The sequence below is a fragment of the Lepidochelys olivacea genome (assembly GCF_965140295.1).
Source record: "Lepidochelys olivacea isolate rLepOli2 genome assembly, chromosome: 2".
Classification (NCBI taxonomy): Eukaryota; Metazoa; Chordata; order Testudines; family Cheloniidae; genus Lepidochelys; species Lepidochelys olivacea.
Genome location: NC_140412.1, coordinates 148438476 through 148455144, shown reverse-complemented (window position 1 = coordinate 148455144; position 16669 = coordinate 148438476). Strand labels below are relative to the sequence as shown.

General features: G+C 43.0%; 1 protein-coding gene across 2 annotated transcripts in view; it reads right to left on the bottom strand.

Moving 5' to 3' along the window:
* Window positions 1–16669, bottom strand: part of LOC311517073 (sodium-dependent neutral amino acid transporter B(0)AT3-like) — a 103235-nt gene that overhangs the window by 53114 nt on the left and 33452 nt on the right. The window contains exons 2-3 of one of the 2 annotated variants that reach the window (XM_084621646.1): window positions 12613–12753; window positions 4194–4331 (exon numbers count right to left, since the gene is read on the bottom strand). In XM_084621646.1, the coding sequence (XP_084477772.1) occupies window positions 4194–4331; window positions 12613–12753 (279 nt within the window). The remainder of the gene's footprint in view (window positions 1–4193; window positions 4332–12612; window positions 12754–16669) is intronic. The other variant, XM_084621647.1, reaches the window with a different exon arrangement.

Genomic DNA, 16669 nt, shown 5'->3' with positions numbered 1-16669 from the left:
TAATGGGTTTAGTCAGTACCACTGAGGTGGTTCCAGGAATGCTAGGTGTTTGAAATCTGAAGTTGAGACTGTTAAACTATCACCTCTTTTTTGTTTGTCATGTTTGGGTGAAAAAATTTTTAAATTTCTTTTTCAAAAGGTGGCTCTCTGTGATGCTTCCTGGGAGCACCCAAGGTTATGAGGCACCTTGTTATCACCTACCTATAGCATGAGAGAGCCTTTACTGTGTCTGCTGGATGTCAGCTCCTCACCTCCACTGGCCACAGACAACACAATCACTCTCCTCTCAAACTGCAGAGGCTCCACTATCCCTCTGTAGGTTAGTGATAGGAACACTCCAAGCCCCAAAGCCACCAAACATCCCCCTGGAGTGCCCAGCCCCTGATCCACTCAGTGTTCACAGACACAGATATTCTGCTCTCAAAGGAACACTATATATCAGGTTATCTGTTACACCTTAGGTCACAGCTCTGCTTAACACATAGCACTTAGATATGTTTATAGAAAAAACAAGCAAAAGTTTAATGAGGAATAGAGATTCAAATGGTAAGTTGAAATAATGGAAACAAATGGTTATATATTAAACAAAATCATTAAATACATTCTAAAACCTAGACTTAAGTAACAAGATACACTCTCATCTAAAAGCATAGCTCACTCCAAAGTCTTTCTCCCAGTGCTTAACAGCTTGCCTGGTTGTGATCCTACAGTCATAAGACAATGCCCACTAGCAGCTTGTCTCCCCATGTGAAGCATTGTTAGTGTGCAGAAGAGAAGGGTGAGGGGGGATTTGATAGCAGCCTTCAATTACCCGAAGGGGGGGTTCCAAAGAGGATGGAGCTAGGCTGTTCTCAGTGGTGGCAGATGACAGACCAAGAAGCAATGGTCTCAAGTTGCAGTGGGGGAGGTCTAGGTTGGACATTAGGAAACACTGTTTCACTAGGAGGGTGGTGAAACACTGGAATGGGTTACCTAGTGAGGTGGTGGAATCTCCATCTTTAGAGGTTTTTAAGGCCTGGCTTGACAAAGCCCTGGCTAGGATGATATAGTTGGTGCTGGCCCTGCTTTGATCTGGGGGCTGGACTAGATGACCTCCTGAGGTCTCCTCCAACCCTAATATTCTATGATTTGCATGGCACTTTTGTAGCTGGCATTGCAAGGTATTTATGTGCCAAATATGCTAAACATTCGTATGCCCCTTCATGCTTTGGCCAACATTCCAGAGGACATACTTCCATGATGATGACACTCATTTTTAAAAAAGAATGAATTAATTAAATTTGTGACTGAACTCCTTGGGGGAGAATTGTATGTCTCCTGCTCTATTTTAACCACATTCTGCCATATATTTGATGTTATAGCAATCTCCGATGATGACCCAGCACATGTTCGTTTTTAAGAACACTTTCACTACAGATTTGACAAAACACATAGGTACCAATGTGAGATTTCTAAAGATAGCTACAGCACTCGACCGCAGGTTTAAGAATCTGAAGTGCCTTCCAAAATCGGAGCGAGATGAGGTGTGGAGCATGCTTTCTGAAATCTTAAAAGAGCAACACTCCAATGCAGAAACTACAGAACTGAACCACCAAAAAAAAAATCAACTTTCTGCTGGTGGCATGTGAATCAGATGATGAAAATGAACATGCAGATCCCGTCATCAGCATGGATGCATATCTTCTGGAATTGTTGAAGTATGAAGGGACATATGAATCTTTAGTGCATCTGGGACATAAATATCTTGCTACACCAGTCTCATAAATATCAATGGAAGGTAACCACCTTTCTGTATACAGTGCTATAAAATCCCTCCTGGCCAGAGGCAAAACCCTTTCACCTGTAAAGGGTTAAGAAGCTAAGATAACCTCACTGGCACCTGACCCAAAATGACCAATGAGGGGACAAGATACTTTCAAATCTGGAGGAGGGGAACAAAGGGTCTGTCTGTGTGATGCTTTTGCCGGGAACAGATCAGGAATGCAGCCTTACAACTCCTGTTAAGTTACGTTTCAGAGTAACAGCCGTGTTAGTCTGTATTCGCAAAAAGAAAAGAAGTAATTGTGGCACCTTAGAGACTAACCAATTTATTTGAGTATAAGCTTTCGTGAGCTACAGCATCCGATGAAGTGAGCTGTAGCTCACGAAAGCTTATGCTCAAATAAATTGGTTAATCTCTAAGGTGCCACAAGTACTCCTTTACTTACTTACTTACCAGGAAGAAGAAATCTAGCTAGAAATGCATTAGATTTCATTTTGTTTAATGGCTGGTAAAATAAGCTGTGCTGGAGGGAATGTATGTTCCTGTTGTTGTGCCTTTTTGTAACTTAAGGTTTTGCCTAGAGGGATTCTCTATGTTTTGAATCTAATTACCCTGTAAGGTATTTACCATCCTGATTTTACAGAGGTGATTCTTTTACCTTTTTCTTTAATTAAAATTCTTCTTTTAAGAACCTGATTGATTTTTTTCATTGTTCTTAGGATCCAAGGGTTTGGGTCTGTGTTCATCTGTACAAATTGGTGAGGATTCTGATCAAGCCTTCCCCAGGAAAGGAGGTGTAGGGTTTGGGGGGATATTTTGGGGGAAGACGTCTCCAAGTGGGCTCTTTCCCTGTTCTTTGTTTAAAACGCTTGGTGGTGGCAGCATACTGTTCAAGGACAAGGCAAAGTTTGTACCTTGGGGAAGTTTTTAAACCTAAGCTGGTAAGAATAAGCTTGGGGGTATCAAGGTTCCTCCCCCACTCTGAACTCTAGGGTACAGATGTGGGGACCTGCATGAAAACCTCCTAAGCTTACTTTCACCAGCTTAGGTTAAAACTTCCCCAAGGTACAAATTAATTTTATCCTTTGACCCTGGATTTCCACTGTCACCACCAAACTCTAACTGGGTTTACTGGGAAACGTAGTTTGGACACGTCTTTCCCCCCCAAAATCCTCCCAACCCTTGCACCCCACTTCCTGGGAAAGGTTTGGCAAAAATCCTCACCAATTTGCATAGGTGACCACAGACCCAAACCCTTGGATCTGAGAATAAAAAAGCATTCAGTTTTCTTACAAGAAGACTTTTAATAGAAGTAAAGGAATCACCTCTGTAAAATCAGGATGGTAGATACCTTACAGGGTAATTAGATTCAAAACATAGAGAATCCCTCTAGGCAAAACCTTAAGTTACAAAAAAGGTACACAGGCAGGAATCATCATTCTATTCAGCATAGTTCTTTTCTCAGCCATTTAAAGAAATCATAATCTAACACATACCTAGCTAGATTACTTACTAAAAGTTCTAAGACTCCATTCCTGTTCTATCCCTGGCAAAAGCAGCATACAGACAGACACAAACCCTTTGTTTCTCTCCCTCCTCCCAGCTTTTGAAAGTATCTTGTCTCCTCATTGGTCATTTTGGTCAGGTACCAGCAAGGTTACCTTTAGCTTCTTAACCCTTTACAGGTGAGAGGATTTTTCCTCTGGCCAGGAGGGATTTTAAAGGGGTTTACCCTTCCCTTTATATTTATGACAGGGGGTCTTTAATGCAGGTCCCCACATCTGTACCCTAGAGTTCAGAGTGGGGAAGGAACCTTGAAAACCAGCTACAACAGTGCCATACAAACACCTGTTGTCACTTTCAGATGACATTGTAAACAAGAAGCGGACAGCATTATCTCCTGGAAATGTAAACAAACTTGATTTTCTGAGCGATTGGCTGAACAAGAAGTAGGATTGAGTGGACTTGTGGGCTGTAAAGTTTTGCATTGTTTTATTTTTGAGTGCAGTTATTTTTGTACATATTTCTAGAATTGTAAGATCAACTTTTTATGATAAAGAGATTGCATTTCATCATTTGTATTAGGTGAATTGAAAAATACTATTTTTTTTACTGTGCAAATATTTGTAATTAAAAATAATATAAAGTGAGCACTGTTCACATCATAGTCTGTGTGATAGTTGAAATCAATATATTTGAAAATGTAGAAAACATCCAAAATATTTAAATAATTGGTATTCTATTATTCTTTAACTGTGCAATTAATCACAATTTTTTAATCACTTGACAGCCCTAGTTGAAAGAGAAGATTTTAAAATGAGCCATTTAAAAAATCTGTACAGTAGGACTTAATGCCATATTATAGGAATAAAAAAGAGTTGGTAACACTTTGCAACCTTAACACCAACAAGAGACTTGAAATATTAATTACCTGTTCTGTTCCCATTTAGTGGGCAGGCACTCCAAGGAAGGGGCTCTTGGAAGGAGTTAATGAAATACCACATCACCCAGGTTAAAATGGTGTTATAATATAAGCTCACAATGAATGACACCATCAATGAACCAATACCTATTGAATACAAAAAAATTTCAGTTTAAACAAATTGCTTAAATAAGCTGTCAGAACACTTATTTACTTTACCCAACAAATTTATGCCACTCCTGCTACTGCATTTGCCCTAATCTCTCGTTTTTGTGTGAGTGTTTTTGTTTGTTTTTCCCCTTTGGTGGTTTTAAAAACAGTCTAGGTCAGCTGTGATGGTCTCTTCCCCTGAATAGAACCAAGACGACAATTACTCAACAGCACAGACAGGAAACCTCCTCCCCTGGGAGTGAAAGTGCTAGGATAACATTTCAAATTCAGGGAGCAGTACAAGAGTGGCCACTTTGTCCTTACCATTCTGTGATAGTGAAGGAAAGAAAGGACTGTGGAAGGAGATGGGATTATAACAAATATCTTAATCTAAAATGAAAAGGATGGAGGAGAAAAGTGGTGGAAAAGGGGGTGGAAGAGTTTAAGGGTATGGGGAAAATGTAGATTCAGGTGATCAGAAGAAGGGGCAGGGTGAAGGCCAGACCACTGAACTCTCATGCATGATAGCATTTCACAATTGCAGTGGGGAAACCAGGTATAGTTTGCTGCTGCCCCTGTGCAGAGGACTATGAGGTGTTCACATATGAATGGGTTGCGGTGACAGTGCAGCAATTCTATGGAATCAACTTTTGTACAGGAGTCCTGAGGAGAGATAGGTACTCCAAATGCGTGAGGGAGAGGAAGAGCACAAACCTCAGGTCCCTGGCCCTACTACCACAGCTACCCACAACACTTGATGGTACAGCAGATAGTTTAACTTTTCTTTTAAGATGCAGGTGCAAGAACAGCCCCCATCATCATCAACAGGTAGTGATCAATGGCTCCATGTCTAGTTGGCAGCCGGTGTCAAGTGGAGTGCCCCAGGGGTCAGTCCTGGGGCCGGTTTTGTTCAATATCTTCATAAATGATCTGGAGGATGGTGTGGATTGTACTCTCAGCAAATTTGCGGATGATACTAAACTGGGAGGAGTGGTAGATACGCTGGAGGGGAGGGATAGGATACAAAAGGACCTAGACAAATTGGAGGATTGGGCCAAAAGAAATCTGATGAGGTTCAATAAGGATAAGTGCAGGGTCCTGCACTTAGGATGGAAGAATCCAATGCACAGCTACAGACTAGGGACCGAATGGCTAGGCAGCAGTTCTGCGGAAAAGGACCTAGGGGTGACAGTGGACAAGAAGCTGGATATGAGTCAGCAGTGTGCCCTTGTTGCCAAGAAGGCCAATAGCATTTTGGGATGTATAAGTAGGGGCATAGCGAGCAGATCGAGGGACGTGATCGTCCCCCTCTATTCGACATTGGTGAGGCCTCATCTGGAGTACTGTGTCCAGTTTTGGGCCCCACACTACAAGAAGGATGTGGATAAATTGGAGAGAGTCCAGTGAAGGGCAACAAAAATGATTAGGGGTCTAGAACACATGACTTATGAGGAGAGGCTGAGGGAGCTGGGATTGTTTAGTCTGCAGAAGAGAAGAATGAGGGGGATTTGATAGCTGCTTTCAACTACCTGAGAGGTGGTTCCAGAGAGGATGGTTCTAGACTATTCTCAATGGTAGAAGAGGACAGGACAAGGAGTAATGGTCTCAAGTTGCAGTGGGGGAGGTTTAGGTTGGATATTAGGAAAAACCTTTTCACTAGGAGGGTGGTGAAACACTGGAATACGTTACCTAGAGAGGTGGTAGAATCTCCTTCCTTAGAAGTTTTTAAGGTCAGGCTTGACAAAGCCCTGGCTGGGATGATTTAATTGGGGATTGGTCCTGCTTTGAGCAGGGGGTTGGACTAGATGACCTCCTGAGGTCCCTTCCAACCCTGATATTCTATGATCTCAAGGTTCCCTCAGTGATGAGTGGGACCAAGAGTGTTTTCTAGTGCAGGAACACCTAGCTTCATCTTACAGCTATGAAACAGGAGGAGAGCCATAGAAAAGAAGTGGGGAGGCGGGTGACTGGACTCAGAAGGAAGCTGAAGCAGTAATGTAGGGCTCTACAGGAGTGTCAGCTGGCTTTTGCAGCCTGGGAGAACATAAGAATGGCCATACTGTGTCAGACTAAGGGTCCGTCTAGCTCAGTATCCTGTCTTCTGACAGTGGCCAATACCAGGTGCTTCAGAGGGAAAGAACAGACCAGGTGATCATCAAGTGAGCCAACCCCTTTCACCCATTCCCAGCTTCTGGCAAACAAAGGCTAGGGACACCATCCCTGTTCATCCTGGCTAATAGTCACTGATGGACCTATCCTCCATGAATTTATCTAGTTCTTTTTGAACCCTCTTATAGTCTTGGCCTTCACAGCATCCTCTGGCAAAGAGTTCCACAGGTTGACTGCATTGTGTGAAGCAATACTCCCTTTTGTTTGTTTTAAACCTTATTTACTTTCTCCACACAAGTCATGATTTTATAGACCTCTATCATATCCCCCTTTAGTCTTCTTTTTTCCAAGCTGAAAAGTCCCACTCTTATTAATCTCTCCTCATATGGAAGCTGTTCCATACACCTAATCACTTTTGTTGCTCTTCTCTGTGTACCTTTTCCAATTCCAATATATCATTTTTGAGATGGGACAGTCACATCTGCACGCCATGTGGCCATACCATCTATTTATATAGAGGCAATATGATATTTTCTGTCTTATTATCTATCCCTTTCCTAATGATTCCCAACATTCTGTTAGCTTTTTTTGACTACTGCTGCATAATGAATGGATATTTTCAAAACAATATCCACAATGACTCCAAGAGCTCTTTCTTGAGTGGTAACAGTTAATTTAGATTCCACCTTTCTGTGTATGTGTATATATAGTTGGGATTATGTTTTCCAATGTGCATTATTTTGCATTTATCAGCATTGAATTTCATCTGCCATTTTGTTGCCCAGTCACTCAGTTTTGGGAGGTCCCTTTGTAACTCTTCGCAGTCTTCTTTGGACTTAACTATCATGAGTAGCTTGTGCAAATTTTGCCACCTCACTGTTTACCTCTTTTCAAGATCATTTATGAATATGTTGAACACAAGTGATCCCTGTTCAGACATCTGGGGAATACCACTATTTACTTCTTTCCTTTCTGAAAACTGACCATTTATTCCTACCCTTTGTTTACTATCTTTTAACCAGTTACTGATCCATGAGGGGACCATGACTGCTTACTTTGCTGAGAGCCTTTGGTGAGGGACCCTGTTGAAGGCTTTCTAACAGTCTAAGTACACTATATCCACTGGATCACCTCCCTCAAAGAATTCTAGTAGATTGGTGAGGCATGATGTCCCGTTACAAAAACCATGTTGAATCTTCCCCAACAAATCATGTTCATCTGTGTGTTGCTGATAATTCTCTTCCTTACTATAGTTTCAACCAATTTGAAGTTAGGATTACCTGCCTGTAATGGCTGGGATTGCCTCTGGAGCCTTTTTTAAAATTGGTGTCACATTAGCTATCCTCCAGTCATCTGATATAGAAGTTGATTTAAATGATAGGTTACATAGCACAGTCAGTAGTTCTATAGTTCCACACTCCTAGTTGTCACCTGTCACCCCACACTGGGACCCATATCATCAAATAGCTACACCCCATTCTTGATGATGATCACATAGTGGACAGATACTTTGAAGTTTTTGAAAAAGAGCTTGGAAAGATGAACAACATGTCAGTGAAGCTTACTGTTAACTCTGAAAGCCAACCAAAGTATTGAGAGCCCAGAGTTGTGCCTTATGCTCTGAAGCCTCTGGTAGAAGCAGATTTGGACTGTTGATTGATCGCTGTCACTGGTTTCACAGTGAGTGGGCTACATCCATTGTACCAGTAATCAAGGAGGATGGCTCGGTCTGAATTTGTGGAGACTTTGAAGTGACACGGAATCCGGCTTTATGTGCAGACCAGTGTCCACTGCCTCCTACTGAAGATTTGTTTGTTAGTGGTGGACAGTATTTCAGTATATTGGATTTGCATACCAATGCATACCTACAAATGTAGGCTGAGCTGGCATCTTGCAAATATCTCACTATCACACGCAAAAAAGCTTATTTTCTTACAACAGGTTGCCTTTCAGTATCGCATTGGCACCTGCCCTGTTCCAGAAAGCCATAGATGAGATTTTGAAGGGCTGAATGAAGTTCAATGCTGTTTTGGATGACATCCTTGTTATAGGAAAGGATCATCTTCAAAATTTGGGTGCTGTCTTTCAAACACTGCAATACCATGGACTGAGAGTATACCAAAATAAATGTGAGTTTTTCAAATCTTCAGTTGAATACCTTGGACCTGTAATTGATGCCAGTGGCTTAAGGAAATCACCAGAGAAAGAAAGAAAAGGTAGTTCTTGAAGTGCCGCCACCACCAGAGAACATTTCAGTATTACATTCATTCTTAGGACTGCTTAACTACTATGGTACATTTCTGCCTATTCTGATGATAATGGCACTTTACATGAACTGTTACAAGCAAAGAAAAAATGGGAATGGACTAAAGAGTGCGAGTGTGCATTTAAGGAAGCAAATAAACTGTTGACATCAGCTGAAGTTCTTACACATTTTGATGCTTCACTACCATTGAAATTGGCTTGTAATGCTTTACCACACGGAGTGGCTGCAGTTCTTTCCCACATTTTTCCTAATGGCATGGAGAAAGCAATTGCTTTTGCATAATGAACATTCACTACTCCTGAGAAGAACTATGCACAGATAAAGCAAGAAGCTCTCAGCATTATCTTAGGAATTTGGAAAGTTCCATACCAATCTGTATGGTAGACATTTTACCTTGCTGATGGATCGTTGCCTGTTACTTTCAATTTTTTTGGACCAAAACCTGGCTTTCTGTCATTAGCTTCTGCTCATATGCAATGATGAGAATTGCTACTTTCAACTCATTTCTATCCTATACTGTATGGGACTCAGCATGGCAAAGCTGATGGGCTGTTGCGACTGCTACGCTCAAACTCCTGTCAACCCAAAGAAACTTCAGACAAAGTAATCTATCTCAATTTGATGAATAGATTACTGTGATGGGGTGGACTAGGCCCAAAGGCCTCCTACTGGAGGCCTTGGAGTCCTGTCTCACCCATCCCAGGAAAGGAGCAGTGGAGAGGCCCTCCAAGTGGGCTAAAGTGGCTGAAGGGGAAGCAGCCAATCAGAGAGGCTGCAGGAAGCAGCCAGTGAGGACGCAGCAGGCTCATATAAAAGGAGCTGCAGGGCCAGAGTGAGGGCAGTCTGCTTGCAGAGACTGGGGGAGCAAGAGGTGCTCCTGGCTGGCTGCAAGGGCTAGGGCAGGTAGTTGATGGCAGGGACCAGGGAAGCAAGGGAATAGCTTCTGGCTGGCTGCCAGGACTCACTGAAGACCGGCCGAGGGAAAGGACTGTCCATGGAACTTTTTACCCCTGGAAGGGGACTGATCTAGACTGACCCAGCTGGAGAGCTGGGGTCAGAGGACTAAAGGGCAGGCGATGAACCCCCGAGCAGGAACCTTCACATGTAAGCTGGACAATTAGGGTACTGAGAGAGGCCCTGTTGGTCAGAACTGAGGACCAGAGCCTGGGAAGGGCTACAGGACATTACTGAGGGCTTTGAGATAGGCCAGAAAGGGACACTCATGAGAGGTGGGTACCGCCCTGCTGAAAAGAATTGAGAGACTGTAGGCACTGTAAGCCAGAGAAAGGGGACGCTCATGAGAGGCAGGTGCTGACCCTGTTACAATTACCTATCACTAGCATAGACGTCAACAAAGTAACCACTAAGGACGATGTGCTTTTTGTTCTGAAAGGATTCATACTGCAATGTACACTGTTCAAGATCAAAAGAATCCCCAGTTTACACAATTTGTCTCATGTGAATTATCTGTGAATCACAGTCGCATCAGATGCAGAATGCAAGGGATCATTCTGAAATCACTTCAGTCTCAGGTTTTGGAAGCTTTTCAGGAAGGTCATTTTGCCATTGTATGGATGAAGACCATAACCCAGAATCACATCTGGTAGCTGAGGATCAACAAAGATATTGCGAGCAAGGCGAAGTGCTCTACTAAGTGTCAGAAAATTAGGCATGATCCTAGCCCAGTTTATCTACATCCTTGGTTGTGGCCTCGGACTCCTTGGACACATGTTCATGTGGACTTTGCTGGACCTTTAGAAGGTGATATGTTTTTGGTTGTAATCAGCGCCCATTCAGAATAACCAGAAGTTTCCAGAATTACTTGTGCTATAGTTACAAGGATGTCCAGTGGTCTTGGTAACTTGTTTTAGCCAGGTTGGTTTACTGTTACAGTTGATGAGTGACAATGGGCCTAAATTCTGTTCTGAAGAATTTCAGAGGTTCCTTGCTTCAAATGGAATTAAACATTTTCATTCCACTCCTCACCATCCTGCTACAAATAGATAATCTTTGGCCTGAAGGATTGTGGTGTTGCCCATCCAATCACTTCCAACACTTGAGGGAATGTTCTAGGAATCAGTGGGCAGAACCATACTTATTTTGGTGGAAGCCAGAAAAGCCTGATTTCCATTGGTGTATGTGAGAGGATATTCATGCCACAAAGTGCCCATTTGGTGCTGCATGCAGAGGAATGTCTCTGGTGCACTCTGCTGCTGTCTACACATTACAGGTATGCATTGAATGACGTGAGCTGTAGCTTACAAGCTGTAGCTGTAGCTTATGCTCAAATAAATTGGTAGTAGCTTAATATGCTGCTGTCTTTCACTGTGTGTGTGTGACCGAATAGGCCCATGTGTTCATACCCTACACATTACTATAACAATTTTGTACAAGACATGTATTGTGAGGTATCATCTGTGTGGCAACATTGTATATGAAGTTATAATATTCCCCTGTATGGTGTTTATTAACACATGTTCCAAACCGCATAGCTTTGCCTACACAAGTTGTAAACAGGTCTGTCCTAAACAAAAGAATGCATGCTTGCTTTAATTTGATTGATTTAAGCAGTGAACAGATTCATCAAGAAGGAAGGGAAGACAAAGTTCAAACAGGTGAAAAAAACAGTAAGGAATATCCTTCCACATAGACTCTTTGGCTCCTGGTTCTCAGCTGGAAATCTTTTTCAAGAAAGGGACTGAAACTATAAAAAGGAAGGACAAACACCCAAGGTACCCCCTTCCCTCCACCCATTGCATTCACTAAGCCTGAAGAGACAAAGGAAACAGCTGTTGGACTCTGGGGGAGGAGTCCTAACCTGACAGTTTGGTCAGTGAAAGCATGTGGTGAGAACTTTGAAATTAATATTGAAGTTCAGCACCAGTTTAGGATTTTATCTTTATTTTTCTTGTACCCATTTCTGGCTTTTATGCCTCATTACGTGTTTTCACTTAAAATCTGTCTTTGTAATTAATAAACTTGTTTTACTGTTTTATCTAATCCAGTGTGTTCAAGTTTAAGTGTCTGGGTAACAGGTTGTGTGCATATTATTCCCTTAAAGGAATAATGCATTTAACATATTTGTACTGTTCGGGAGAGGGCTGGGCAGTACAGAACATACATTTTTTTGGGGAAGATCTGGGACGGGATGTGTGTTGGAGTCACCCTGCAGCATAACCAAGACTGGTGAGAGCCAAAGTGTGGCTAGCTGGCTGCAGCACACACACAGACATAGCTGGGAGTGACTTACATGTTGGAGGCTGTTTGTGAGTATTGCACCCAAGTGTCAATGGCCTGCAGAAGGTACCCAGGATGGGCCTAGGCTGTTCAGACCCATAATAGTGTTAGAGTATTCCTCTACATGCTTAACTGCTGGGGACTTGTACATTGTCCTATTATTATTTTTTGATGGAGGAAGGTTTGTGTGACTCCTGATAAGGACCCCAAATGGTCCCTTGTTTTAATTAATGGTTTGTCTCTGTCCAGGGTTAATTCCTAATTCATTTATTTTTCCTCAAACAGAGTGGAAGGGACCCAAAGGGGGTTGGGTCTAGTGGGAGGCAAGCAGAGTTCTCTTGGGCACATCGCTTGGTCTTGAGATATTTTTAACAAACCCACTGTGTCCCCACTAGACTGATTTTATTTTATGTAACTGTCTTGTGTTTCCTAAATAAAAGCGTTTTGAGGCTTCATATCAGAGAGCAGTCCTGTATGCTTGTGAATGGGTAAGAACTGCTGGACAGTGTGACCAGGGAGATCAAACTTTAGTTTCCTAGAGCCAGTATTGCTCTGGGTTGGAGCTTGAGGCACTTGTTTCAGTTACTTAACCAGTTCCCTAGTCAATATTTAATATGGCTCTTGACAATGGGCTAACTAGTTTTCAGAGAACATGGAGAAACCTACCAACTCCTCCAAAGTAAGGTGAGATGGTATTCCAGACACCAATGCTGCCTTTTCTCAAGCGCTGTCCCATGGCTAGTTCAAGATGAAACAATGGGATTCCTTCAAAGACAAGTGCTATGACATATGGGATCAAGAATGCCCCTGGGAACATAATTAAAAATAGTTACGCCATAGAAGCTCTGCATCTCACACAGATTTTTTTGCTTTATTGCTGCTTGTTATATTTTATTACTGTAATACTCAAGGCCCACAATCAGATAGTGGCCCAACTGCTATAGGTCTTGTACAAGCACAGGGTCAGATTACTCAGTCACCAATTTAGTTGTGGGAGGCATGACTCAGATTCTTCATGTTACAAACCCCCTAACCTTAAGCAATGCAGATTCTCTTCAGTAATCATAAGGCTACAAATATCCTCCAACATTCCCTCCATTTCTCCTCCTTTCAAATGTTTAATCTCCCCTCCTTCTCCAGCAAGCACTACTTATTCTACTTTTTTCTCCCTCACCAGCAAACACCCTCATCTCGCTTCCTAGCCAGTGCCTTTTCTCCCGCTGCCTCAGTTTCCCTCCCTAAGGTTCCCACAAACCTGACCCTCACTCAGTTTTCCACCCCAGGATCCTCACCTGTCCTTCTCCTCTGATCACCTGACATTGCACATACTTGAACCTTCTTCATAGTAAGGGGAGGATCAGAAAAAAGTAAGAGATAGGACCTAGACACCTAAGTCCAGCATTTACATGCCCCTTACATTTACAATATCCTATTCAGCTGCTGCTGAATGCTGCAGGTGCCTAACTCACCTGGTGTCTACATTTCTGCTGTTGAAGTTCTCTACATGCCTAAATTTTTTGCCTCTGGCTATGTGCATTGCTGTCTCGCTCTAGGCACCTGGATGTCTAAATGCCAGAGCAACCCACAAATGGTCTATTTCACCTCAAGGACTTGAGCATGCCTACCTGAATCAGGTCCATTCAAAATCTAGCTGGAGGAAAAGCAGCAGCAGCATTATATTAGGGGAGAAGGAAGAAATTTCCACAATGGAAAACAGGGCCAGATTAAGACTCAAGTTCTTCTCCTACCTTCACTACCTATCTCTGATGCGTAAGATGGCTGCCCCTCTCCTCTACTACTACCTCTACTTCATGAGGCTGGACGGTGAGGGGAGGGGAAGGTTGCATGGCAGCTGAGACTAGACAAGGAGAAACAATTTTATAATTCAGCCAAACTTCAACCACTAGACTGAAAATTTCCCATGCCAGGTGTCTGCCTCAGGGAGGATGTTGATAAAATGGAGAGGAGCTCCAGTTCAGAGAAGAGCTATGATAATAATTAAAGGATTAGAAAACCTTACAATTGCTGATGTGGGCACTGGGATTCTGGGCACAGCAACCAAGAGCAGGGATACAATCTTCTGGAACCCAGGGAACATCAAGAAAGTGGAAGCGACCTGACTCTAATGCAGAGGATACCTGAATTGGCAGAGGGGAGGGAAAGAGGGGAAGAGTGGTGGAGTTAATAGTTTGGCTGTGCAATGGGATTTGGAGCAAGTAGGGGGAGGGAAGCACAAGATCTGAGAAGGTTCCAGGGAGAAGATTGGTTGAAGAGACTGGGATAGGGAGACTGGGACTCAGACAGGTAGACCAGCAGTGGAGACTGGGACTCACTAGATGTGGGAACCGGGACTGGTATGAGGATGCAAGGAGGAAGCTGGGGAGGCTTGGATGATGAGCTAGCGTGGGATGTGTGTAAGAAACAGAATGGGTACAGGCTGTAGGAGACCCAGAGAAAAGCGTCTGTGTCCACTCAGATATGCTCCCCTCCAGAGACTGGAATGGAAACCAAGATTCATGGGTCTCAACATTCCCCTACTGCTAGCAAATGTCAGAGAAGCCCCAGCTAGCAGTAGTAGGTTGCCATTTGAACAAATGGAATAATTGACAGAAAATGGCAGTGGGTCTAAAAGTTCCAGTCCTACTTGTGACCAAGGTTTGCATCAGTATGATTCCATATGATGGAATTTTCTTTTTTTTTTTAAACTGTTAAATTACAAAAAAAAACTGTAAAAAGAACATTATTAAGCTTGCAAAGATGTAAGCCAGTGGACTGAATGTGTTCTACTCTGCCATCTGTTGACAAACTGGGGGGAAAGCCCTCAGAAGAAGACTGTGTTTGCATAGACACACATACTTGCCTCTGATCAGCAAAGAGGCCTGCTTTGCCAAAGTGATCAATTTTCAATGTTGATCAAAAATTATAAGTTTTGGATTCAAGGGTAATAAAATGTTGTTATTATTGGCTGACTAAAAGGCAACAAACTATACTTAATATGCCCTAATGGAGGGGAGTCACCTGAAATCTAGCCTTGTTTGCTAGGTGTGGGGTATTGATGCCAAACCCATGTGAAAGACAGGGTTGGGGCGGGCAACAGGTGTTCCTGGTTGGTGCTGTTAGCTCATTTAAATGGTACTAGATGTCATGTGATTTCCCCCCACCCTGTCTTTAAAGAGAGAGGTGCTAGGATTCAATTGGGAGTTCTTGTTTCTTCTCAGTGATCGCTAGAGCTGAAATCTCTGATAAGCTGGTCTTGAGGCTGAGCCATAGTCCTGGTGTGGGGACAGTGTTGAAAACAGTGGTGAAAACAATGCAGGGGAGGTAATGGCAGCAACAGTTGTTGAGAAAGATATATATATATATCAATATACATTGTGATTCATATATCCATGTAAGATGTCATTGAGGCCTGGTATGAATTATGCGTGCTTGACATGAATGCATGCATTGCAAGTTAGCAACTGAAGCAAGGACTTAAGGTCAGGGACTATTAGAACTCTTTGTGCAAAAGCAATCTTATGTTTCGAGACAAATGCGGAAAATCATCAGAAAAGGAAATAACACCAGCTAGACTGATTATAAAATTGTATAAGAATTGGAGGAAATGGCACGCCTTGGATCATGGTGGCCCGCCCAAGATTGTCTCTTTGGAATTGTGCGGATAGAAGGCCTAGTAAACAAAGGCAAAAAACCGATGACCCAACGGAATGAACTAGAAATGGATGCCTATGATTTCTGCAAATTGGAGTCGTTTATTGATCCAGAGTCCCATGTGGATATAGATGTGGTTTTGCCAGCTCTCCACATCTCATGATTTTATCCTGATGGAAGGTACTTTGACTGGCCATCAGGATCATTCTGACCTTTGGACTCTGCTTTAGTATGTTTAGGGTGTGAATGTGGAGTGAGTAAGGTTTGTTTTGTAATCAATAAAGAGCATTTAGAGTATTATATACCAACACTGTGTCTAATATCTGCTTGCTCCCCATCCCGTAGGGAGACCTCTATTGTGGGTCTAACCCAATGAGGTTCCATGTTACCCAGTGAAATCACAAGCACTGGGCTAGATGGAGGAACCTTAGACTACTGCAGGTGGTGGCAGAGACGTTTACCAGCAGTAGCAGTGGTGAGCAGATGAGCAGAAGTTGGCATTGCTCAGGTACCACCTCAACACCCCCTGGACTCTGGAACTTCACTGACCTGGGACATCAAACCAGAGTGGGGTGCAACAGAGGGAAATGCAAGTTAAGGAAGTATGGGCTGGATGAATGCACTATAAGGTGGGTAGAAAGCTGGCTAGATTGTCGGGCTCAACGGGTAGTGATCAATGGCTCCATGTCTAGTTGGCAGCCGGTATCAAGTGGAGTGCCCCAAGGGTCGGTCCTGGGGCCGGTTTTGTTCAATATCTTCATAAATGATCTGGAGGATGGTGTGGATTGCACTCTCGGCAAATTTACGGATGATACTAAACTGGGAGGAGTGGTAGATACGCTGGAGGAGAGGGATAGGATACAGAAGGACCTAGACAAATTGGAGGATTGGGCCAAAAGAAATCTGATGAGGTTCAATAAGGATAAGTGCAGGGTCCTGCACTTAGGACAGAAGAACCCAATGCACCGCTACAGACTAGGGACCGAATGGCTAGGCAGAAGTTCTGTGGAAAAGGACCTAGGGGTGACAGTGGACGAGAAGCTGGATATGAGTCAGCAGTGTGCCCTTGTTG